Genomic DNA, 27,202 nt, shown 5'->3' with positions numbered 1-27,202 from the left:
CCTGCAGTCACGAAAGTTTTAAGTTAAAACTGCTTGTGTTGCGGTCGAAACGTCGTGAGTTTTTTTTTTGTTACCAAAGAATATCAAAACTATATCGTTCTTTTTTCAGAAGCAGCCCAATATTCTAAACGCATGTTGATTATAAATCTGGAGGGAAAACCCGGAGAAAAAACATCCACGCGACCACGGAGAGAGAAACATACAAAACTTAAAATATACAACAGCAGGCGTCAGGGTCGAGATCGAACCCACGACCTCCTGTATACCAGGCAAGGAAGTTAACATCTCGCTACCGCGGCGATTATACCTAACCCACTGCTGTTGTTGATCATGGAAGTTGTTCGACCATACTTCACCAAGATGGCCAGTGGAGGTTGGTGAACGAGGGAGTTCGGGACCTGCTGTTCAGATATTTCTAGCCACTGACGTTAGCCACTCGAGTGCAGTACTTTGGCCAAATGCATCATTTATCCACCGCAATCAAATCAGTATGAGCCCCCGTCTCATTTTCCTTAATACGAGACATGAGTCTACTAGACACAGCATGTCCTTCTCATGTACGCACGGAGAGAGAGATAGAGAGAGACAACTAATGGAGAACATGGCAGAGTGATAGATCTACGAATATATTCGTACCGGAAACCCGCTTGAAATAGTGTACTCATTTTAACGGTGAAAAAATATACACAACACGGACTGATATTGTGTTATAACTGCTTAATAGATAACAAACTTTAAATCTAGAAAGATAACATAAATCCTGAGAACCAACTTCCCACCAGATAAAATAAGAAAGATTACACTTGATGACAATTATCTATTGTAGATAAAGTATTCAGTTCATTATTAATTGTATTCAGTTCATGTTATGGGATATTATACAAATGTTTATTATTTTGTTAAGTTTAGGCAAAGAAAATATGCTACAAGCTAGACTCATAGCAAATACACATGCCACAGCCTACATTGAATACTGCATACGGCCAATATTAAGGAGCAATATATCTAAACACTGACGTATGCTTTTGCGTTATTCTACAACTTTTACAACATTGCAACAATTCAGGACCATATGTGAGAGATTTAACTCTCATCCGGCATTGGCCAAACTTTAAAAAAAATACACGTGTGTGTTTGAAGCTTCCTAGCCAAGCACAACAAAATACGTAATCTCTTCTTACCTTGCGGTCGATTGAAAACAACCCAAATCGCCTAAAACGAACGGGTCAATTACGAACACGCGAAAGCCACATTTGGCACCAAACGCTTCTTGAAAACAAACGAACAAATATATAAACCCTCCTCCCACCGTTAACGAGAACCTTAGCAGTACTCTAACGAAGCATTTAGCTGAAGAGTAAAACTTCGTTGGAGCCGAGATCGCGGAGCATGGCCCTGGGTTCGGTTGCTCCCTCGTAAACGGTAGCAAGAAAACAGGACACGCCTGTCCATCACCACGATTCCAGATGGAGCCCAACGCAAGCGTCCGTGGCCCCTCCCTCCTGGCACCGATCCAACAACGGGAAGCATCGCACCCAAACCTTCACCCCCCCCCCTCCCCACAGCTTTTCCCACCCCCCCTCACCCCCATTTGAACGAAACGTCCACGACAACCCTCCATCCTCTCTCCCAAACCCCGTGCTACCTCCCCCCCTGCTCCCAAAAAAAGTCATCATACTTCCCGTCCTCTCCCCTCCCTCCCTCCCCCCTCCCCCCTCCTCCCCCCTTTCCCTCCCCTGCTCTGCACAGACCTTGCAGTCGTTGCGAAACGTGCAGAAGGCAGGAAAGAGACACGGGGGGGAGGGCGGCGGCGGCGGCGACCGGGGGGATAAGGCCAGGCTTTAGAGTGGCAAAGTCGGATGCTTCGGGAGAATGTGAATTGGTGATGTTGTGTTGCAATCAACGTCCACGCCAATGCGTGCTTAGGAGGGTGTGAGATCTGCCGAAGCGAGCTGCCCAGCCAGCGGTCGGGGGAGATATACTCGCTCCCGCCGTGCATTCACAGACTTTGGCCACGCTGGCTGATGAGTGCCTCGGTTGGTGAAACCGCTCGCCTGGCCGATGCTAAGCCGTCCGTAGCCACCAGAAAAGAACGACTCACGTGGCCCAAGATTCACAGCGCAGGGCGCGCAAGCATGGCACCAGCTCTTCGTTCGTTTCGACATCCCCCCTACCCACCCTGCCCCCCCTCCCTTTCCCCACGTATTGTTGTTATCATCTTAAAGCGGTGCATTCCAGTTGGGAGTGCCTGTGCTCCTGATTACATTCCTCCTTTGAGATATCTCATGATAAATAATTCGTGACTTTCAAAGTACCTCTATCAGTAGGGGGGCAGATAGGAAGGAAGTTTTGTTTTTCCGTCCACTGCACCTCACCAGTGTGTATGTGAGCGTTTATTTTAAGATAACCAACCAGTATAAGACAATCGTGTGCTCGCATAGGGCATTAAACAAAAGTGAGTGTAAACATTAAGTCATTCAGCCATAGAGTATAAATGTTTTTTTAACGTCTGCAAGCATACTTATTGTATAGAATAGGAAATTAACGACCCAACAATTTTTGTTTTACGGATGTGCTGGAAAGAAGAGCCCGTAAAGTGTATTTGGCCTACTCTTCCTCGCTGGCCAGACGTCATGTGACCAGTCGATTCACCATTGTGTACACATTTACTGTTTACCGAATCAGAATGTTGATTGATCCTGGAGAAATCGGATGATCTAGGAAGCTCTTTTTCACACATGTCCAGTCGGGGCGGATGAGATCGTTACAGCGACTAAACAATACACAAACAAAACTAAAGAAGTGCAAAGTATGGGGAAGGGAAGTAAATAGGTTGAACCTATCTACGTGACTTCACCGAAAGAGCCACGAACATGAATTCCTGCAGTCACGAAAGCTTTAAGTCAAGATTTAAGGTAAGTAAAAATCACTAAAATAAATAGTAAAGTATATAAGTTCAAATTGTGTAAGTATTCTAGATTTGAAGCTTTCGTGACTGCAAGGATCCAGACTCTTTGGTTTTTTCGGTAAAGTCAGGTAGGTTAAAAAAGAAAAATAAATTAAATCACGACGTTTCGGAGGCAACACAAGCCTCCGTCTTTAGGTAAGTATACCAATTTCTAAGCTTGGGCAAGGAAGCAAAACAACAGCAAAAAGAGTCCCAGACCAGCCCAAGACAACACAGTCCCTCAATAAATTTGCTAATTAGAATGTAACTGTCAATACATGGGTAAGGATGAAAGCCACGAATCGCATTCGCAAACGCAGTTTTATGCAGCACTAACCTTCTACTTCAGGATAATTTTTTGTTGAAGGAAGATTTTACAAAGTTAAGGGAGGAAACGAGGTTGTTCCAAAACGTTGCTGCCGCAACGGCTTTGTCATCCATTTCTATTCTTGTTTATTGGGATAGTTAAAAGGCGATTAGACGGACGTCTTACGTTTCTTGAGTTTGACAATGGGGGTTAATGAATTGTACGTGCAGTATGTTGAACCTCTTTCGTCTCGCGCGTAGCCAATAGTGCTAATCGGAGCTGCTTAAGTGTAGCGCAATATTTTGGGCGGACAGGGAGAGGTGTGGTGGAGGATTTAAAGTAACTTCTCCCCCCTGCGTTTCAACTGCTGAGAGCCGGGAAAGTGAACCAGCAACCTCTGTGTGCAGGCATACTAATTGCATAACGTCCATAATGATCACTGGTCTTCCTTTGCGAAGATTGAAACGTGGCAGTCGTGCGTAAAAAAAAGAGGGTGTTGTCAGGTTAACCCAAGTTCAATCGAAACAATAACGAAACGCGGCAGCAAAAAAAACCTACAATAGTCGATCGGAAGCGTGGAACGGAGGCTTTGTCTGAGAACGCTGGGCACACGGCACAGCTGTTTCCGTTTCACTGACAGGCGAAGAGCCGAGATTTACAACTATTGTATTCGCGAGAGGCACTTTTATTTAATGTGCATTTTTTATAGGGCATTAGTTAAACAGCACCCCACCCCCCACCCCCCACCTTACCCCTTCAGTAAACAAGCACAAGTCTGAATATGTTGCCTAATTGAACCATTGGAGTTGTAGCTTGAAGAGAACTTGGTGGTGCGGTTCAGTGGTGCAGCGACTGCGGGAGGCACGAGTGTCCAGACACACAGCCGCAATGAAATTAAAACTAATTATCCACAATAGAGGTTGTTTTGGGGGTTAGATCGCCTAAATATATAAACGCGTCGCTTTTGCTTCCTAGATTTGATTTATTTTATTTTGGTCATACTTTGTACACGATTATAATGAGGCGGATAAACACTGCCGCTTAATAGTCGAGGTTTTGTGGGTTAGATCGCGTAAATATATAAATGTGTCGTTAAAACCCGCCACCACCCGACACAGCCAACTAGTAAGGGTTGTCACGTAAACAGAACGTGGCCAATTCGTCACTAGTACAGCACGCCGATGTGTTGGAGAGCCAAGCCACAACATTTACAAACTGAGTACTCAGATTGTAAATGTTGTGCCTTGTAAATGTTGTGACTAGGACAGCAGATCGGCTGTGTCGGGTGGTGGCGGGTTTTAACGACACATTTATGTATTTACGCGATCTAACGCCAAAAAAAAACTATTATGGATGATATTGCTCGCGAAAGCCTCCTACGTGTTAAAACGAATTCGTGATGCGGCGTTGACAGTCGGTGCACAAGCACACACAACAAGTACTCGAAACACGTTCTTCAATAGCGCTGCCCCTTGCAGAGGAAATGCAGATATGGTAGGCGACGTGAAGGGCATTGGCCTTTATTCGTAGCAGACGGGCGATGGCCTGAAGCATATATATGTTTTAGATTTGGCTCAGAGACACCCACACAACTGTGCACGGCTGCGCTAAGTTAATAGATGCGTGCAGCTGTTTTATTTATTTTCAATTAAGGGGAAAACCAACAGTGAGACACTTTGGCCTGCGTGACCGCAATTGAGGCGCGTGTACTTAAGTGACACATTTCCCGAGTGGCCAGAAACACGAACGCATTTGGCGAGGCGTAAAGAGGCAATCGGGGAGAGTGTACGCAGACACCAGATTTTGGGCACAACGCACGTGGCGTTTGTGCTTTTTGTTGGCCCTAGTGCGACGAGTGAGATCGTGATGCAAAAACAACAAGCTTGCAAAGGGCTCACACTGGAAGTGGAAACTTTAGATTCTGGCTTGAATCGTAAAGTGTGCTGCCTGATCGGTATAGCTCCAATCGAACAATTAAGTCGGTCAAATTTATTGAATGTGATCTTCATTTGAAGTTTTCATGGCTACATATATTGTATTCTACTGTAGCTTTTTGGAAGAGCCGTGTATAAAAAGAGAAAATTTTATGGTCGACTGAAGCTCGCCACAGCAGAACAAGCCACACGGTTGCTTGGGGCAGAGGCAGTGCTAGGCTTGTCCATGTTACCATGTCCGAGGATGAGAGCGAGACTGACTTTCAAAACGCAACAGAACTCAGGTTGATTTAAAGTTTGGCCGACCAACACCTCTGTTACTTTAGACCGAGGGTGATGATGGGGTAAGTCCACAATCACGTGATTTCTTTTTGCACACGGCTGTTCCGAAAATCTCTACAAAAAAATGGAACTAAAAACTACATAAACAAATATTTTAGCAAGTAATGCCCACTGAGCTATATAGCTCTTTTTTCAGAGGCGACCTGGCCACACGTAACAGCCCAATGAAGTGGCTTATCATTTGGAAACGTATAGCAGCCAAATACTCTAAACGCATGACTCTAAATGTGGAGAGAAAAACCGGAGGACCTGTAGAAAATGCCATGCGACCACGGGGAGAGACATGCAAACTCCGAATATACAGGCGTCAGAGTCGGGATTGAATCAAGACCTCATGTATACCAGGCGAGGTAGGTAACCTCTTGCCACTGCAGCACCGAATGTGGTTTGGCTTTATTTGCTGAACGTGATAGGATATCCACTAGTACAGCAGCAATTCAGCGGCTCGGCACACCCTGCAGAGGGCCCAACTCCATGCTGACCATAGTGGGTAGCTGATGACCTGACCTATGCGTAGTGCCCCCTACTGACAACTCAGCAATGTTCCTCCAGCTCTCAGAGGAAAATACAAATTTGAGTCATATCAATAACGCTTTAATTCTTAATGTTATTCGCTAATTGTATCCCGATTGTGCTATCGGCATCGTGTCATGCGATGAAGAATCTATTTAGATTCCTCGTAGAGCAGTGCAACGATTTTTGTGTCAAGGGTGGCCCACAGAAGCAGATATCACAGAGCCACTTCTGAGGTCACTTTCATCTCTTTGCTGATTCCCCTGCCACTGAGATTAACGTTTGTCACACGACAGTCAAACCGATATTGCTATTTCTCAGAGTTAGAATATAGCCAAATGAAGTGCAGAATCAAATTAAATGAGATGTTTTTTTGTACAATCATTGGACCAGGCTGAGACCATCAACTCAGCACACTTGAAATCCCGGTTTAATATATCAGGCATCGGCCTGGATTCAAACCCAGAATCCCAGCGGTATCAGCTGAGCACTCTGATTTCCGAGCAACCGAGCTACTCTGAAAGTAAGCAAGCCTTTATTGAAGTGGGCCTTTCTATGTATATGGTGTGAAACTCTTCTTAAACACAGCTCTATTACCCATGACTCATATTATAGGTGGCCCCCATCGATCTATGAAAACTCCAATTATCCATGGACGGATTCTTCCTTCAATTTATTTGTTTTCATGGTTAAGAGAAGTGGCCCGTAAATGGCAGTGACTTCAGCGTATTGTTTGAGCCTTTTGCATAATCGAGTTACCGGCAGAGTGCCTGGAAGCGCCAAATTGATCTTATTCACATACTGTTGAGGACAAGAGTCAGAATTAATACAACTCAACAAGCATATACATATAAATACTCCACAACTTTCAATTAATAAACAAAAGTTATTCAAGCTTGTCTTGTACTCATGTGGAAATTGTATGCAGACTCTTCATTTCTCATAAACTCAAGATGAAAAGCTGACTCTGGGGTCTCGTGCCAATTTGGCCACTCTGCCACGGACATTTCCCACAACGTTTTCAGACGTTTATTTATTTGATTAGCCCTTAATGTGCACAACTGCTAAACACAACCCGCCGATAAATACAAAGATGTCCCCGCTAATGCGATTTAGCCAGATCAGCTTATGGTCAGATCATGGACGTGTCCCATGACGTGCTCCGGGTTTGATGTTGGCGGTGAAACAAGAGACCTGATGAGATATGTCTGCGCACAGATGAGTCTGGTAAACCGCACTCACACAAACAAAGCCTGCGCAGCAGCGATTTGGAAATTTCCGTTCTAAGAGGGTCATTGCGACGGTGTTATGGTTAGCACACGACTCGCAAACCAGAGGTCACTTGCTTGTTCTCCCCAGGAGGGCAGTGGCGACACGGCGAGTTTCTTAAAAGAAATCCCACCTCTGTCTACCCGGCAGTATAAATGGGTTTACGACGTTTGCGCTACTCGGCAGGTTACGTGCGGTCGATTGTATCTGGGCAGCGTGGAAGTGTAGGCCAAATACCCTCCACTAGAAGGTCCTGCTGCTGCCTCTACTGGAGACGCTTCTGCCGGCAGTGGCACGACAAAAAACAAACAAATGCAGGGCTGCACCTCCGCTGGAGAACGATTTGCACTGCCATTACGTTTGAGACTGTTTTTAAATCCTTTATATTAAGTTCACTTGCTTGCTTGCTTGCGCGCTTACGACCGTGCAAATATTTCGGTCGTTTTTTAACCCACTTCCCGTGATCCAATCGAGCTGACATTTTGCACACAGACTCGTTGTGCGTGACAATTTATTTTCGTGAAAATATTTTTTCCATAACTTTACACTTTTTAGGAAAAATATATATATTTAATTACCAATTGCTTAATGGTGGCAGGCAATCATCTGACCCATAGGTGGCAGCCACCTCAAGCCAGAGGACGAGAGGACTCGAGCCGCCACGCATATAAAGGATTTATAGTGAAAAACTTTGTTTTTACGGGTTAATTTTTTTGTTAATGCTGCCGTTAGACGGATTAAAAAACCATAATCCATGTTCTCTTGTCGTGGAAAATTGCAATTGTGCTCAATAAAAGTAATGCTCTTCATTGTGCTGGATGGACGGCTGCATGTAGAACAATGCCAGCTCGTAAATACACCGATGACTGAGACGTACAACAGAAGGCTTTTGCTTAGGAAGGAACACCAACCTACAGTTCCACAGCGCCCTTCCTGTGCATTGTAACATATGCCCACCTGGAATTAATAAAATGCCAAAAAAAAATGCACGAAAGAAAATACAAAATGGCAATCAAAAATAATAATCGCTAATTATGTAAATTAATATTCCGATTAATGTATGTATTTACGTCATTCGATTAAGCCGATTGAGAGCCCATTATATAAAAATCAAATAGCACGTGACAAATGCCATTAAAAATGTACATTGAGCACTCCATTGCATGCCGATTATATATCATTCACCTGTCTGGTCATCATCTCGTTACCGTAATGGATGTAGCAAATTGTTTTCTTAATGCAATTAATCCAGTTTCGCTGCGAGTTAAATTAGTAGCTAATTGCACAGCTGCCTGTTTCGAGTGTCCTAACCTCACCCCGGCAGAATGCCCCCCCACCCACCCCCCCATTAAATTAATCTCGTACAGTAACAGAAAACCAGCAAATATGTCGTGCCCTTTGAAAATGTTCGGCTTCTGCTAAGTGAGAACAGATTTCGGGGGTCCGAGGCTTGGCCCGCATTAGCGAGAAAGGCCGAACAGATGGAGCCATTTAGGTTAATCTGCTGACCCCACCGGCTTTAGCTCGAGCGAGTGTTGTATTCCTGTCTCGCGCTGGACAGTTCGTATGCAGATTCGGGGCGCCGTGTACATGTGGCGAGCAGACATCAGCTTGCCAATTTTCAGAAGTGAGGAGGAGGAGGAGGAACAAAAGGGGCACTGATTATTTTGGCTCTTTCACCTCTGACCGCAAACGTCCCAGCGTTAGACACACAATAGCAAGACCAAACACACCCCGCGCAGACTGAACTAACAATGATTCGGTGGACAGCCCGGCCGCTTTTTGGCAATTAGGAGGGGTTGTGTGTACAGTGGAGCACTGTTCATCTTGAGGGAAGATACACGTGGTTCCGTTTTGCTATCGCAAATAATTGGTTCGTTGGCTGGAAAACACGGCCATGCTTTTACAACAAACGAGCGGGGGGTAGGGGGAGAAACTCCGTGTGGATTTCGCGTATTTATTATTTTATAGCTGACCCCAGGAGAGACCTCAAACTGCAATGAGTCCACAGGGACAATAAATGTTGCCCGAAGTAAACAGGCTGGGGAGCCAAAATAAAACTCAGTGGCTTCTTGGCAACACGAAGCATTTCACCATTGTTCAGTCGCAATGCGGTGCGAAATCCTGCGGCTATGCGGGGAAGAAAATAAAAACGTACACCAGTGTTTTAGCAGGCGTTACCTGAAGCACCCTATGGGTTTGATTGGTTGTATTGGTAGCTGGACAGTGTGGCCTCACACTTGTAAGCCCAGCGATGTGGAGGCGAGGGTTGGCGGATCACCGCACAGCTGCCGTGAAACTCTCTTCCCGTGGGTGTCGGGGTTGCCATACCCTGGCTTCCATCTGTACGGGGATCGAGTGTTGCCCCCTCGCGCCGCGTGAGTTTTCTCCCGGGTGCTCCGGTTTCCTCCCACGTGTATAATAAACGCAACTCGTCATTGATCGGATGAAAATGTTCTTCAAATAACGAAAAAACCCAATGGGACAGGGCCCTCCTGAAAAGGAGTCCTACGACTGAGTGTGACAATCCTGGATAAATAAATAATTTATAATTATGAGCAGGTGGTCAGCAATTCAGATATTATATCCAGGAGCGGTATGTTGGATGGCAGCGGTATTTCATCACCGCAGCTTAATATCCCTGTGTAGGATTTCACAGTTGTGCTGCGAAGTTCTCCAACGTGTTATAAACTTGTGCCGCGTGTTTGTTTGGCACGATGTCCACAACGTTTCGCTCCAAGGCCCTGACTTCAAGTATCCCTGAAGAAGCGACCAGCAAGCGAAATGGACAATGCAACACCAAATGCAATCCAAAACCACGACAATTTGTTTCCGCACGACCAGAGTTGCATTTGCCCTGCCTAAAGTGTTGGTCCACGACGGCTGTGGAGCACGCTGAACTGCGCTCGGACGCAGCACGGGACATGTCCATCGTCGTAAACGTTGTTCCATCAACGGGGAAATCAAAGAATCGTCGAAACTGCGACGAAGCCCCAAACCGTCAAACGCATCATCGACGAGTAGCGCCATCAGCCACGTGCACACCCTGGCGGCATCGCTGCAATCCGTACGGCGTCTTACTGCCGCCTTGGATTGGTTGATGGACCTCAACGTTCAACTGTGGCGTCTATTACAAACGGTTGCTTACGTGCCATACGGAAGAAAATAAAAGTGTTGTGACGAGAACTAATCTGCCCACAACTGTGACATCTCTCATGTTACCTTTTGTTATTTATGTAGAGAGAGATATGGACTGATTTTTTTTTATCATGTTTACCTACTGGCCGAGCCAGTGGGGGGGGGGGGGGGGTTGGCACGTGCCTCCCCCCCCCCAATGATCCGATCGAAATCCCTAATTTTCATCGGATCATTGGGGTTTATTAGTAATAAATCGGTATTTTGCGACCCCCACTGCCACTGTGTGCCAGGGACTCTATGAGATGATAAGACAATAGTCTGAGTCCATAATTGGCATTAAGTAACGGCAAAGCAGTTATAAGTGACTCAGAATTTTGCGCAATTGCTTATACAGTCAACACGACTTCCCTGAAGGCATCAACACCTTCAGCGAGCGTGATGCCGATCACACGCGGTTCGAATTCAACCCTCGATCGATGGCTGTGCCATCGCCGCACACGCATCGAATAAAAAGCAAGGGACAAGTCCTTACTTACTAACAACTCCTCTATCATTTTTCATTGCTGGAGGGGTTGCCCCCTCCTACCTGAAAATCCTGGCTCCGCCATTGTGCTTACCAACAAGGTAATTTCATTGCATCTTCACCTTGCGCCGCACTTTGAGTGCACCGTCTCCTCGTGTGTTAGAAATACATTTTATTTTATTTTTCGACCTACGTGACTTTACCGAAAAAACCAAAAAGTATGGATTCCTGCAGTCACGAAAGCTTCAAATCAAGATAGAAATAAACAGTTGAGCCATAACCATAATTTCTTCACGTGGGCTCCTTCATGTCCATTGTCCATACTCCTTTTTGAAAAATATGTTCTCTATCTCTAATTATTCATCACGTACAATTTAAAAACTAACTTTTCCCAGTGCGGTGATAATGGTAAATTGCATTCCTTGCTTGGTTATTATAAATGTAATTACTTTTGAACTATGCCGTATCCCACAGCTAAAACATACGATTCTAGGAATTAAGTGACATATTCTTTACATCTCTACTCCATTGTTGTTTTCTTAATCTTACTTTGATACGTTTTCCCACCCCGATGTATTCCAAACGTGCCGTGATTATGTCACGAGGGAGAGAATCCATTCGGAAATCTTGCAGTGCAGTGAGATGCAGTAGAGATAGGTTGCAAAATACATTTTTCACGGGACTTGTCGCTGCAGTGATGGTGAGATGTTATCTCCCTCGCCTGGTATGCAGGAGATCGTGGGTTTGATCCCAACCCACCCTAAAAAAATTAATGCTTGATTCACGCTGTCATCATATACAGTGGCTCTCAGTCATGCAGTACCACATTGCTCTGGATGGCAAAACCCCACTATAATGGAGGCTGGGTTTTTTTTTAAGGACACATACCATCTGAGCGGGCATTATAGGGGGGCTGAGAGCCTGAGAACTTGATATTAAACAGATCCTAAGCATATTCCACCATAGGGCGTGGTGGGTTGGAGTTTGTGTGTCTCTCTCTCTCCATGGTGGCATGGATTTTTCTCCGGGGCCTCCGGTTTTCCCCTCCACATTTCAAATCAACATCACGCGTTTGGAGTATTAACTGCGAGAAATATCTAGGTGAATAGCTACTTCGCTGGGCTATCATTTGTGGCCGTGTCTCTTCTGAAAGAGAGCTACGTAGTTCAGTGGGCCCTACCTGGTAAAGTAAAACAATTTCTATTTGGTTCTTTCAATAAAGTGTTTTATCTTGGTGTGTGTCACGCTCGGTGTGTCTCTGTGTGTGTCTCTCTCTGCATGTGTGTCTGCCTGTGTTGTTACCGTGTCTGTGTTTTATCATTCATTCTTACATGCTTATGTTGCAACTGAAAAGTCGTATTCTATTATTATTTGATTTTATTTTTCACGTGACTTTACCGAAAGAACCAAAGAGTAATTCCTGCAGTCACGAAAACTTCGAATCTAGTTTGTAAAACAATTGCTTATATATTTAAGCGAACTCCAACCCCATCTGTGTGCTGAGAAAAAAAAGTGCATATTGTCTGAACAAACACACGTTTCGTCTGGCTCATTAATTTTGACTGGCAACCCTGAAGGAGATGGGCAAGAGGTGATTGCAGAGGTGACAGCAACGTTGAAATTTGAGTCAAATGTTTTCATGCACTGGACAACAGCCATAGATCAAAGTAGCATAGGCATCGTGAGCACACTACACACACGCACCTCTGCAAATCTGCGCACTAAAGTAATTCAAACATTGCTTCATGTGTGTACTAACTTCTTATATATCCATGTTAATCTTGGCTGACGATGATGCTGTATTTTCGATAAACAAGATAAAATATATTACTCCAAAACAAATATTTTTGAGGTTTCGAGTGATGCATCGAATAATTGATTGATATCAATACTTAATCTCAGGATATCTTCATTAAATTGGATGGGGTTTTTGTTGTTGTTAAATATCTTACATGTAATTGATTTATGTCACCCCTGGTGCTACTAGAAATGCCACGATTCGCTATGTCTGAAGAAAAAAATAATCGTCGATTTACGAATGGAATCACTACCCTGAATCTTAACCAAGCCATACATTTCCCACAAAATCATTTCTGAATCGCCGCTAGAATCGTCACGCGACGAGTAGGAACATGCACGTGGCGAGTAGCCACAGCAATGGCGATATGTATACTGGATGTGGTGGACCGGGTGGTCGGAAGAGTTTCTGGTCATCGACCCGACCTGGTTTCAATGAAACCAAAGATGGCAACACCGCGTTCACGTTGAGGCCCCGTGAGGACTGGCACGCAGCATCTGAATATGCCCTACAACCTCGTACGTTTTCCCGAATTGTGATCGCCAACAGCCACAAGAGTCTCGATGCTTTTCTGGAGACAGGAAGCAGAAGCCACTGCAACTCGTCTGTGCCGTTTCTTTTTTGAGAAAAACGTTCCGCCTCGACAAATTTCAAAGGGAACACGAAAAAATTAACCCGTAAAAACAAAGTTTTTCACTCTAAATCCTTTATATGCGTGGCGGCTAGAGTCCTCTCGTCCTCTGGCTTGAGATGGCTGCCACCTATGGGTCAGATGATTGTCTGCCAGCATTAAGCAATTGGTAATTAAATATGTAAAAAAAATTCCCTAAACAGTGTAAAATTTTGGAAAAAATATTCACGAAAATTAATTGTCACGCACAACGAGTCAGTGTGGAAAATGTCAGCTCGATTGGATCACGGGAAGTGGGTTAAAAAACGAGCAAGCACGCAAGCACGCAAGCAAGCAAGCAAGCGAACTTAATATAAAGGATTAAAAAAATGGACACGGTGGGCAAATGCACACGTGCTGTGTTCTTCTAACTGGCCATGCAAATTTCTTTTTGTAAATGTTGTGGTTTCACGCTTCAACACACCGTTGGGCTAAAGCAGTGAACTATTTGTCTTTTGTCAACGTGACACTTTTTTTGCTGATTGGCCGTGTCGGGTGGTGGAGGGTTACGACACATTTATAAATAACGCGATCTAACCCAAAAACGTTGATTATGAATAATACTGGTCGCGAAAGTCTACGTGTTAAACTGGCCCTGTAACATTACATGCAATTAGTACCAAATAAAACGCAACCTAATGATTATGTACCAGTGCAGCATGTTAATATTTTTTTTTAAAGCACTGCAATGGACGTTAAGCCACAGGATACTATTAATACATTTTATTTCATGCAATGTGTTTTTTTACGACATTGCCCAGACAGCACTAATTGGCCACACACACAAAAAACGGCTTTACTCTTAGCCAAATGCACATGCGCTTGATCAAACAGACGGGGGGGGGGGGGGGGGTGGTTTCCCCGAAAGTTTTGGTTTTAAGAGAAGGTTCAATTACAACAGGGACGTGGAACTGAAACGCAACCGCTGATTTTAGTTGCGCGTGTTTAATGCCGCAGCAGTTAATGTTCAACAAGGGCTCTCACTGTGGCTGTAACACAAGGGGCTACAGGGGCTTGTCAGAGATTCGTTAGGTGTGTGTGTGGGTTTGGGGGAAAGTTTTACTTTACGAGTGAAATGAAACCATGACCTCGGGCGTTCGGGCAGGGAAGGGGGGAATAAAATAAAAGCCAAAATGTGTGAAAGAGCTGTGGTCTTTCCAGGCGTTTTGACAACTTCAGGATGTGTGCGGTTGATGAAAGAAAAAAGTTACACAGAGAGAGCCGACGTAAAGACTTTGGGCATTTTGTTTCAGTGTGTGTGTGTTTATGTTTCAGTGTGTGTGTGCTTCAGTGTGTGTGTGTTGGTTATTCAGTGTGTGTGTGTGTTTGTGTTTCAGTGTGTGTGTGTGTTTGGGGGAGCGATAGTGTAGCGGTTAGCGCGCTGCGCTATGAACCCGGCGACCCGAGTTCGATTCCCGGCCAACACCAGTGACGATTATCTGAACCGGTCCCGGGCCTCCCCTAGGTCGACTCAGCCTAAAATGAGTACCTAGTGCGATGTGTAAACATCGCCGCTAGGGAGACAAAGGCGGCCGGGCGTGGTGTTGGCCACACACCCCCTCGTGTGCCGTGCCGGCCTTCATAGGTGCTCGCTAACAGCACTTGCCCCTACAGTCTGTTAAGGCTATACGGGGGATCTTTATCTTTGTGTGTGTGTTTGTGTTTCAGTGTGTGTGTGTTTCAGTGTGTGTGTGCGTTTTTGTGTTTTAGTGTGTGTGTGTTTGTTATTCAGTGTGTGTGTTTCAGTGTTTGTGTGTGTTTGTGTTTCCGTGTGTGTGTGTTTGTGTTTCAGTGTGTGTTTGTGTTTCAGTGTTTGTGTTTCAGTGTGTGTGTGTTTGTGTGTGTGTGTTGTGTGTGTGTGTTTGTGTTTCCGTGTGTGTGTGTTTCAGTGTGTGTGTTTGAGTGTGTGTGTTTCGGTGTGTGTGTGTTTGTGTTTCAGTGTGTGTATGTTTGTGTTTCGGTGTGTGTGTGTGTTTGTGTTTCAGTGTGTGTGTGTTTGTGTTTCAGTGTGTGTATGTTTGTGTTTCAGTGTGTGTGTGTGTTTCAGTGTGTGTGTTTGTTTTAGTGTGTGTTTGTGTTTCAGTGTGTGTGTGTTTTGTGTTTCAGTGTGTGTGTGTGTGTTTCAGTGTGTGTGTGTTTGTTTCAGTGTGTGTTTTGTGTTTCAGTGTGTGTGTGTTTGTGTTTCAGTGTGTGTGTGTGTTTCAGTGTGTATGTGTTTGTTTCAGTGTGTGTTTGTGTTTCAGTGTGTGTGTTTGTGTTTCAGTGTGTGTGTTTTGTGTTTCAGTGTGCGTGTGTTTGTGTGCGTGCAATTATTAACCTGGTGTGTTCAGCTATGCTGAAGTGTACGACGGAAACACGTGTTTATGGTTTAGTGTGCACTCATAATACAATCGGGGCTCATGAGTCAGTTCGCATAATCATTTTAGTTTCGTACCCAACGTAGAGACTCGTTTATTTTATAGCTGCAAGCTAAGGGACGCAAGAGCTTTACGGATGCACTTTTAATCGCTAACACCGCCACCGTTTAATGTTGTCTTCAGTACCGAGCGTTATGTTCTGGCCCTATTACCCACAATGGGTTGATATTAGAATCTGGGTGAACGCAGTGTTTCTGAGCAACCTATAAACGGCGAGTATGACAGGTATGGGTGTTGAGTTCATTTGTTAAGCGTGTTATTTTATTATTTCCCTTCAACGTTACTTTACCGAAATAACCAATAATATGAATAGGATCAATCTCGTTGAACACCTCGCAAAATGGGAGGCGCTCACCAGTTGCGCCTTGTTGAACTCGCAATCCTTGTGAATAACACGAAGCAAAGGTGCAGCTCAAGAGCCGAATGGCTCACAGGGCTATACCTAATAAATGAAACTGAAAACTGAGCTCTGAAACGTCTTTCTCATGCCACTGCTGGCCAAAGGGCATCTACTGCGGTGCGGGCGGTGGGGGAGGGGGGGTACCAGCGGGTCCGTTCTCCGGGGCATGTTGGCCTACTCTTCCATTCTGGCCAGATGTCTTGGCCAGTGGTCAGAGTGTCCGCTATATACACCCCAGCACACGTGAGATGACCACTATACACCCCACCACACGTGACATGACCCACTATGCACCCCAGCACACGTGACCTACCGATTGACGAACAGTGGCGTGCCGGTGTTTGCTGCTGGGTGGATAGAGGCGGGGAGATTGAGGGACATTGCCCATTGGTTCAACTGCCATGCCGGTCAGAATGTCGGACCAGAACGTCAGATTAGATTCGAATGCTCGCCTACTCGTCAGATACCTCGACTAGCTGCGCGTGCCTGGCAACCTACTATTGTCAGACAATTGCTCAAATCTTACCAATTGATCGATGTGTTATTTTTTTATCTCATGTAGTATAACTGATTTGTTGTTGCTGCTGCCTTGCCCAAGCTTGATAAATAAGACGGATATATTTAATGTATTATTTATTTCCTTACGTTTTAGTGACTTGCTTACCATTCTCTCTATTTTGCACTCCTATCGTTGTTTTTGTCCTGTTTGCTGTTATAACTTGCTGGCCTGACAACATTGGACATCTGTAAAAAAAAGAAGAGCTTCATAGCTCATCGGATTCCTCCAGTGTCAATAAATATTCCGATTTTGAACTGCGATGCTAACTGCAGGGATTTCACGAAAATGACAGTAACTGCAAATTGACTTCGTAATAAAGTTGGGGCTTATGAGTCAGTCGTTCGCATCATTACATCCAGCTCCTACACGCGTCTGATGCGAACTGCAGCGGAGTAATTCACACGCACGTATGTACAGTTCATTGAACTTCTTTCACACCGTACGTAGCAAACCGTGGTAATTGGAGGTGCGGCGGGGGGGGGGGAGACAACAGACGTAGACACAAAAATCAGTGACAGAATGAAAGCCCCTGTTTTTTTCAGGTATTGTGAGATAGTCTCCTTCCCATGGGATGCCCTTGTTTTTTGAGCTGGCAACCCTAATTGAGACAAGGAGTCTTGTATTTGGAAAGATAACAATGTCCTTAATCAATCCAAGAAGGCGTCACCGAGTCACTGATTCTTTGCCTTCATCAGGAATAGCCTTTAAAATGCAATTAACCGATCAACTAGTGCCCAAATTAAAATAACGAGTGTTTGGGGGGGGGGGATAGCAAAAGTAACCCTGGAGAAAGAAAAAAAACCGTGGCACGCACGAGCGAGAATAACGCTCTAAGCTCCGCACAGATAGATTCACTCCACTGCTGTGAATTGCCATGTCCTGGCCAACGTGGTGCGTTCCCGTGGCAGTCTCGCATCCAAGCCCAGGACCACGTGACGATACCCGACTTGCTGGTTGACTGTGAATTTACAGGCGGTTATGGGAAAATCTCCAGATACGTGATCCTCAGTCAATCACGACAGTTATACCGTGCACAAATATGTCACTGAACGCAACGAATGCGCACCGCACCGCTTTACACGTAGTAGTAGTATTAATAATAGCAACAAATAACAAAAACACGCGGGATATTGCTTCACTTCGCTTTAGAAGCAAGCAAATGCCACGCAAGATCAAGAATGCACGACCGCGTGTGAAACGGCGGTCGACGTGTTTTAAACATCCCGTAAGCAGCGACGTCGCGCACAAACACCGCGCTGGGTGAGGGCGGCTAATTATTCGTTCAGGGGCGAGATATGTGACGACGGTCGGACGTGCGATGTTGTACTGCACTGCAACAACAAAAAAACGACCCAACACTAACCGGGCTCCAAGCACCTGCTTGGCTTGACAAGAGCTCGGTGGATCGGGGCGGGGGCCAATCCATGGGCGATTTGATCGCGAGCAAGTGACGCGCGCAAAGTGTTCATCACCACCGCTTGGCCGTGCCAGTCCCAAAAACCCGGCCGACGTGACGCTCGCCAAGCCAAGGGGGGCGCTAACTCGAACCAGATGGCGCCCAGGCTTAACTGCTCTACCCCCCCCACCACACCACCCATCCATCCTCCATCCACGTCTCCCTCCCATCGCTCTCCCCCCACTGTGTGTCGTGTCGTGTCTCTCCACCCCACACCCCCCTCCACCACTTTTAATCTGCAGAATTACACGGGTGGACCACATGGAGCCCGCACCTCCGCTGGGGCGCGCGCATTCTTGCACGGTAACGCAACACCGGCAAATGCGACCTCCCTCCCCTCCCCCAGCACTCACATGGTGGTGATGGTGGTGAGGCGGGCGGGGGGGGAGGCATGGAAAACAAGGTAGCCCCTATTCATTTGCTCTCCCCTTACTCATCATCTGCCAGTAACCAGCATAGTCGCAGTATTTTTTTGTTCACTTGCCAATGACTTTCTCTCCTCCGGCAAGCCTCACGCCCCCCCCCCCCATCCGACTTATGGATGTGACAACTTAATAAATTGCCGCCGCTGCGTCGAGGTTATTCGCGGTTGAGTTTGCTGTACGGTAGGTAGTGTAGCAGGTAGCGCACTGCGCTAGGAACCCCGGCAATCCCAGTTCCATTCTCGCTCACGGCCAACACCGGTGACCATTATCTTAACCGGCCACGGGCCATCCCCTAAGGTCGACTCGGCCTCAAATGAGTACCTGGTGCGGTGTGTAAGCATCACCACTGGGGAGACAAAGGCGGCCGGGCGTGGTGTTGGCCACCCTCGTGTGCTGTGGCGGCCTTCATAGGTGCTACTTTCTCACAGCACTTGCCCCAACAGTCTGTTCAGGCTATACGGGTGATCTTTGTCTTTGTTGCTGGATGGCTCTGCCCTCTGAAATGTTTTCGGATTGTGCCGGGTGTTGTTTTTACGTGGTGTTCCGGCGTGTTCCGTTTCACTGTTTTCAGTTCCAGGAGAAGCACGTGGGCCGGAACGTTGGACATCATGCCAAACAACGTCATGGTCACAACCGGAAAATACACAGGAGAGCTAAACTTAAATATATTTTACAATTACTGACCGGAAACAGCCACTTGCACTGCGTTTGCATCACACACAGCAAGTTAATTTTTCTGAAATATTTAGAGGACAGAAGCGAGTGTATATATGTTTTTTCTCACGATAGGGGAGAGGTATAGTCAGTCAGTGTTTGTACACCGCTACTACTGCGGGCCTAAGGCTACGATATTTTTCGTCGCATTTCAAAACAATTCCTTTAAATCAACGGTCGGGAACCTATGGCTCGCGAGCCATATATGGCTCTTCCGGTGACGGCATATGGCTCCCAGACAATTTTGAGTTGAAAAAAATAATAATAAAAAAATAAAAATAAAATCAGTTTGGAACTGATTTTAAAATACTTGTGATATTGCTTAATAATACTGTGTCATTTTAAAGTAAACAGAAATTAGTTTTGAAGATAAAATTTCTCGGGTCACGGGTCCCGTGACCAAAAGTCGCATTAAAAGTAAGACATATTTAATTTATTATACGTTAAAAATACTATATGGCTGTCAATGAAATATATTTAGAAATATTTGGCTTTTATGGCTCTCCCAGTCAAAAAGGTTCCCGACCCCTGCTTTAAATCGTCGCGCTCACGTCTGAGCCAGAGCCAGAGTCAGAGGACGTCTGGTGGAAAAAAAACAAATAAAATACAATTCCCACAACTATTTCTGTAAATATTACGCGACGTCTAGAGAATGTTTATTGAGTGAAAGAGTTGTTATGCTATACCAGTATATATATTTTTCAAAAAAGTGGAAAAAGTTGTTGGCTGTGTTCATGCCAGATCTGATAGAAGAGGCATTTACCGCGATCCGAGCCCTGTTCTGGAGGAGGGCTGCACATGTATGGGGCGGGTCACGAGCGTGTTATACTTGCTGCTAATCAGTTATCACTTCATCCATCACGGAGGTTCATGGCTGGGCACGGACTCCACTCATTACAGCTTACAGCTAACAATATCCGTTCGATGTAAATCAACCCAACATGAACACAGCCCTCGCCAATGTGCGTTTGCTTATTTTCCAGCTACAACGCGCGCTACGCGGTCGCCACGTTCCACGTCAAACTGCTCTGTTGGACCGGCGCATGCTATAGGGGCCATCTATTTAGTAGGTACGCAAAAATCTGTCAAAACTTGACCCCTCCCTCCTTCCTGTACGCACGCGTACTTTTTACACCCCCCCCCCTCCCCGAATCCTATAGAACGGCCGATATTTAATCGACGCAGAAACGATCAAGGATTAATAATATTAACGTGTTTAAGCAAACAGATAGCCCACCTGCCGGCTGCATTAAAGAATGAAGTTGCGTACCTTGGCCACTTATTTTGCTGAGCTGCGTGATAGTTGCAGTCAGGGGGCATACAAGTGACACCTCTCCCACAGTGCCACTTCTCCCGGTAGTATTTGTTGTCTGACAGCTGAAGAAACTGAACAGTGGCTCATTTGAAGGCCAATATAGACAAATTATTATCGAGGCTTCACCCCCACCCCCCCGTTTCCTATGCGTACGTAACATTGTCAGTAGACCTCCCCATACGCAAGCGTACACATTTGGGTTAACCCCCCCTCCCCTCTCCATGCGTACGTATTAAATGGATGGCCCCATGCGTTGTGCACTGCATGTATGTATGTCAGCACACTTTTAGTGCAACAATAATACTCATTTCTTATTTACCCAGGAAAGCCACACTGAGTCTCAATACTTTTCCAGAAGGGGCCTGAAATGCGATTATTTGGCCAACACCAGCGACAATGTACGCTTATGTTGTGGCCGAAACCTCGTGAGAATTTTATTTTATTATGTTTTTTTTCCTTCTACGTGACTTTACCGAAAGAACCAAGAAGACAATGTACGTGTTTAGCTTTGGGGAGAAACCCAGAGAAACCAGAGCCAACATATGTGTAAGAGGAGGAGAACATACAAATTCCACACGGGAAGGTGCCAGAGTCAGGTATTGAACCCAAGTTCTTCTTGCCGAAATTCACTATTGTTACCACTTGCGCCACTCAATGTGAGAGGATGTCTCAATAATGCACGACGCCATTAAATATGTGTCGAAGTACATTACATAAAGTTGAACAAAAAGTGGAATACTGCTCAACGGCCGAGTGATTGATTTCCCTGTGACATGAAATAACAGTGCTCGTGAATATTTTCACAAAACTCTTACGGCAAAAAGCAAGGGGACATTTTGTTTGAACATTTCATATGAATGATGGCAAACGCTTGACAGAGGTTGGGATAGAATTTCAAACAGTGGCCTTGAAAGTAAGCAAAGCTGCCTATGAGTATTTTCTGCCACCTCTAATCGGCCTGGGTTATAAACAATTTCACTTGAGAGGCTAAGGGTCGCCCCTCTTCTGAAAGTCTTTTGTGGCCAATGAATTTCCCAAAGAATGCACTCCCACCTTCAGGAATGGCAAGAAGACCGATTGCATTGTGGCTGAAGTCAAGAGATCCCACGAAAAGTGTATCCTGTAGAGATAGCCCACTCGTGTCTCTCCCTAAGCCAAATCAACTTCATTTCTGGGCCCGATTATACATTTACTTACTATTCTTTAAAAAAAAAACATATTTCTGCATAAAATAAATTGAGTAAAATATGTATTGCTTCCACTGATAATTCGTTTGTTTTAATTAAATGCACACATCAATGAGTGACTTAACAAATATAATTAATTTACATAAGTGTGTCCATCTACTCCTGCATAAAGGCCCAAATGGGCTGGTCATGGAAGTTGTTTCATCACACTTCACTTACCCACCGATGTTAACCATGGCCAGAAAACAAACTCAGGTCACCAAATTAAAAGTACAGTCAAGAAAACACTGCTTTCTCACCCCACCCAAAAATGTATAGTAATACATTCAACATTATTATTAACATCTTAACGATACACTGCTCATAAGAGATGACGTGAAACTTGAATTGAATGTGATATGAAGTGTTAAATTTACTGTATTCGTGTTATTGTAAAATGGGTGGCCAAAACACTTTGGAAAACGTCGTGAGAACGTCGTGAGAATTTTTATTATGTTTTTTTTTGTATTTCCCTTCTACGTGACTTTACAGAAAGAACCAAGAATATGAATCCCTGCAGTCACAAAAGCTTTAAATCGAAACTTTGAGAAAGATTTGTAAACTTACGTTAAACTTTTTCACCATCGTCGTTAAAACCATAAATGCACCGCATAACGAAGGGTGGTTGCAACCTGGCACCTGCAACGTTTGTGGACACGTTTTGTTTCATTGCAAAATCTTCCGCTGTAAAAAATGAAACTGGAAAATAAAAATACATGGCCCGTGAATAGTTACGTACGAATAACATTGGCTCACTCGTTGCAGATTATAAAGTCACGGTGATTTAGACAGGCACTTAAATAATGTAACATCCCACAAAACATCACCAGCAGTATGTCATCCTCTCACCTTGTGTACATAAAACATTATTTTCTTAAGATTGCATTGGCAGCGGTGCAAAAGCACAAATAGTAAAAACTGAACACATTTGTTAATAACCACTGCCTTAAAAGGAAACAAATAACTTATCGGTTACATTTCAGAAAATGCCCCTTCTTTAAAGAAGGTGTCAATTGCCCCAAACGCCACCTACGATATATATAGTATATACAGTATATCGTAGGTGAAACCATGATGGCGAGATGTTAACCACCTCGCCTGGTAAACATGAGGTCGTCGGTTCGATCCCGACCTTGTACGCCTGTGTCTTTGGGGTTTGCATGTTCTCTCTCCCCGTGGTCGCGTGGAATTTGCTCCAGACCCTCTGGATTTTCTCTCCACATTTTGAAAACGTGCGTTTAGAGTTTTTGGCTGATTTAATTTTCCACGTAAGCCACTTAATTGGGCTAACATTTGTGGCCAGGTCGCTCAGCTGGCCTTAGCTGGTAAAATACAAAAAAATCGTTCAGTTTACGTAAATATATTTTTCCTTTTAGGGCAGTGTTATTGACGAATGTGTTGCATTTCTGTCTGGATAAGTCATTTTGTCGAAACTAAACTTTTTTTATTTCACCATGCAAGGCCACTGAGCTATATAGCTCTTTTCAAGAAGCAGTCTGGCGATCACAAACCATTGCTCAACGAAGTGGCTTATCACGTGGCAATGTATAGCAACCAAATACTCTAATAAAAAGTTTGTCGATTATAAATGTGGAGGGAAAGACCGGAGGAGCCGGATAACAATCCACGCGACCACGTGGAGAGAGACAGAGGGACATGCAAACTCCAAATATACAGCAGCAGGCGTCAGGGGTCAGGATCGAACCCACGACCTCCCGCAAACCAGGCGAGGTAGTTGACGTTCTCTGCAAGAACTTGACACGCTGACAAACCGCCAATGCACAGCGACAACGACGAACGAACAAGCAAGCGAGCGAGTTAGCGGTGGTTAGTAAAGCTGTAACTCACCGTGGCGAGGTGGGAGGGGGAAGAATTCAGTGCTCGAGGATGGAACCTTGCTGGGTGATTGCCTTGTGCATTGAGCAGCAGCAGCAGCAGCCCGAGTGGTGTAAGCAGCGAGAGTGGCTCCAAACGGGAAGCACGTGTCGATGCCTCTCCCTGTGTTCTTTGGCAGCGAGTGGCGGTGCAGAGAAAGCTCTGAAGGAGGCGGGGGTCCAGGCGATGGGGGGGGGGGTGCAAGAGGCGGTTTCACATTGAAGAGAAAGGCAGGCGCAGTGCCCGTTACTGCTGTTGCTGTTACAGTAGCGAGCGGAGGGAGGGCACTCAAGATAATTTGCGATCATCAATAATCTGGCTTGTCTCATGCCTCGTCTGTTGTCCCTTCTGTCGTTCGTGAAGGAAATTATCAATCACTGTCTTCGTCTGTAACCAGGTTTAAGTGCTACCCCTTCTGCAATGCTGCCGGGCGTAGTGGTTATCGCACACTCAACTGGACTTGCAGCAATTACGATGTTTTGTACCGTGGTAAAACATTTATTTATCTCTTGCAATGTTATGAATGGCTTGGGGAACATTGTACCGGTAGCTGGCCGGATAGGATGAAGAGAAACCAGACGTCACCGGTTTGGTTCGATCTTCAGGCACAGCAGTTGAAACAATGCGGCAAGTTTATTTAAACTACCTCGCCTGGTATGTAGAAGGACATGGGTTCGATCCCCTGACGCCCGCTGTATATTTATAGTTTTCATGTTCTCCCCGTGATCGCGTGGATTTTTCTCTGGGTCCTTCTAAATTTCTCTCCCAAGTTAGAGTCAACGTGCGTTTAGACTATTTGGCTGTTATAAATATCCACACGATGAGCCACTTCGTTGAGCTATCATTTGTGATAGCCAGGTCACTTCTGAAATACAAGAGCTATATATAAGCTCCGTGGGTCTTAGCTTGCAAAATAAAACATAGTTTCGTTTTGAGTTTAAATTCCCACTGCCTCTGTTCCGCCCGCGGTGTAAATGGGTGCAAACACACAGTGAGTCGACCGGCAGTTCAACTGCAGTTTACTCAAACCTCTCTCACGCCTCCGATACGTATCAAGGTTGGTTACTTTGCAGCGTGAAAGAAGTTCAACGTGCATATGTACACTCCCAGATGCCTGACCAGTGTGGAAGAGTAGGCCAAACGCCCTCCGGAGGGGCTCGCTGGAGCGCAATAGCGCAGCCAAGCAACGTTTAAGGCCGTACCCTAGCTCCTGTATTTATACTTTGTCTAATGTCTACTCTTATGTTCTGATTGTGCAGGAAATATTAACCCCCCCACCCCACACTTTATCTATAACCGGGGTTAAAGACTACCCTAGCACAAGGCGGATCGGTGTTGAAAACAGGAATGAGCATAATCGACGACGAACTTTACAATGTTGACAAATGTGTCTGCCCCTTGTCATTATCTCCGCGGGCAATCTACGTGCGCCTGTATGATTATTATGGGACCTTTTCAGTGTGATGCATCTGTCTGCCATTAATTACGCCTTTGGCCTATCTCATGGTCCATCTGTTCGTCCGCTCGCTAACCTATAAACACAGGTCCCCCCCTTCGCTTGTCGGCTTATTTACCGCGATGGTAGCTATTACGCGCACGGCATCTGCGTGCCCGTGACAAGGCAGACAGAGAGCACGCCGCGCATACAGAATACTCGAGGATGTCAATGGCGTTCAGCGAAAATTAAATATAAAACGGCACGGAATTTAATGCAGTCGTTACTCGCGCTAACATTAGCCCTTTCACTCAATTACTGGGACAACGCAATTTCATTATCTTCGAGCGTCTTCGAAGCCCGCTTGCGTTTGTTGTCAATTCCAGTGAGGCCTAACGAAGTTGACGGGTCCCGTTTCTCAAGGGGACGGTCAAATCTGCAGGGCATCCAGGGCCTATTCAGTGGGGATGCGACGAATTCAGCCATTTGAGCTCTCACGCAGCGAGTGACATGTGTTGTGTGTGCCGGGCAGCCTTTACTGCAGTTCGCTTCAAGCGAGACCCACTTTGATGGCACCAATATTCGTGGCTTTTTGAATGAAGGTGTACAGCTGCAGCGGGAGGCGTGTGATTAGCACGGTGCTGAGATGGCAGGTCAATTTAAAGAGTAATTTCCACGATGTAAAACACATTGCCTCCATCAATTTGAAGGCTCGTTTCTTTAGAAGCGCTTTTTATCTTTAGTTTGTTGTCCTTCCCTCGCATATCCAATTTGCACGGTTGGCTATATATGGTGCGAAAGAAGTTCAAGGTACATTCACGCAATTTAACTGCTTGGGAAGCGGTGGCAGGCAGAAAGACTTACGTGGAGTGATCGTGGTGAGGTGTTTTAAGCGAGGACTGTCGACTCAAAATGTGCAGAATTGTGAAACTTGTATGAACAGCGGTAAATGACTTTCATAATGTATGCTGCTGCCATTAGTACTTGTACATTTTCAAACTTAATACTTAAAATGTATAAAGCGCCCTCAAACAGTCATTCTTATACCGTCATTTATGCAAAAATTGTGACTGTCGGCAGGATCACCATGTTACCATTATTTATACCCAGGTGAGAGTGTATTTTAAGGGAGACATGTTTTTGTCACGCAAATTAAATTTTATCGCAAATGTGTGCACCATTTTTGAAAGAAGAAATCTGATTACATAGCTTGTTTACCGACATCTGTTACGTGTCCGAGTTTTACAATGGGTAGAGTGCTTGACTCACAATAGCGAGGTTACAAGATCACATCCTGGTGGTGCGGGTCAAATCAGCTCATTATCCCTCCACAGTGAGTGATACGTGTACCACCTTGTTAGAAGTCAACAGTGAGTTTTCCTTTTAGAAATACTGGTCTCTGCCATGTGAATGTGGAATTTCAACCACTCTATCCAGGGAAGCCGATGAAAGTGAGCATCACCCCCTCGTTTGAGCACAGATACAATTTGCATGACAACACTACGACAAAACCCAACCCTCATCCTGCGTGACATACTTGGTATAAAAAAAAATTTTTGTCATTTCCCCCCCAGATCTATCCCGATAGTGCTCTCCATGTCACGCTGCAAGACGGAGTGTCAATGCGGATCTCTCGCGGAGCAGTGCAACTCCTCGGGATAGAGAAACGCCCGAGTAAGTGGACATCACAGGGCTACTTCTGAGACCCGTTCAAATGATCTCTAAGTCTACGCTGTAGAGAGCAGCACTTTCACACCCACTCTGCACAGGAGAGTAATGTTAGCATATAGGTCAAACTGATATTGTATTCTCAGAGCTGAATTTAGACGGATGAAGTACAAGAACCAAATTGAACGAGATGGGTTGACTGTACCATCACTGTGGTGACCGGGCTGAGACCATCAACCCACCGACACTTGAGAACCCAGATTAAATCACG

At 45.3% G+C, this 27,202-nt stretch overlaps 1 protein-coding gene across 4 annotated transcripts in view; it reads right to left on the bottom strand.

Annotated features, from left to right (window-relative positions):
- The window catches only part of LOC133351429 (tetraspanin-18-like), a 53,562-nt gene extending 29,625 nt beyond the window's left edge, over positions 1-23,937 (bottom strand). For 2 of the 4 annotated variants that reach the window (XM_061566629.1, XM_061566631.1), the window contains exons 1-2: positions 23,802-23,937; positions 22,521-22,652 (exon numbers count right to left, since the gene is read on the bottom strand). In XM_061566629.1, coding sequence (XP_061422613.1) covers positions 22,521-22,553 — 33 coding nt within the window. In that variant the 5' untranslated portion in view covers positions 22,554-22,652; positions 23,802-23,937. Of the gene's footprint in view, positions 1-1,181; positions 1,459-22,520; positions 22,653-23,801 lie in introns of those variants that run through there. The other 2 variants (XM_061566632.1, XM_061566630.1) reach the window with 1 other exon arrangement.
- Between the last annotated feature and the right edge of the window lie 3,265 nt (positions 23,938-27,202).

Source organism: Lethenteron reissneri, chromosome 37 (genome assembly GCF_015708825.2).
Source record: "Lethenteron reissneri isolate LAM-NWPU_2019-01 chromosome 37, ASM1570882v1, whole genome shotgun sequence".
Lineage (NCBI taxonomy): Eukaryota > Metazoa > Chordata > Hyperoartia > Petromyzontiformes > Petromyzontidae > Lethenteron > Lethenteron reissneri.
Note: the sequence above shows the minus strand (reverse complement) of the source record. Positions and strands in the feature narration are given on the sequence as shown.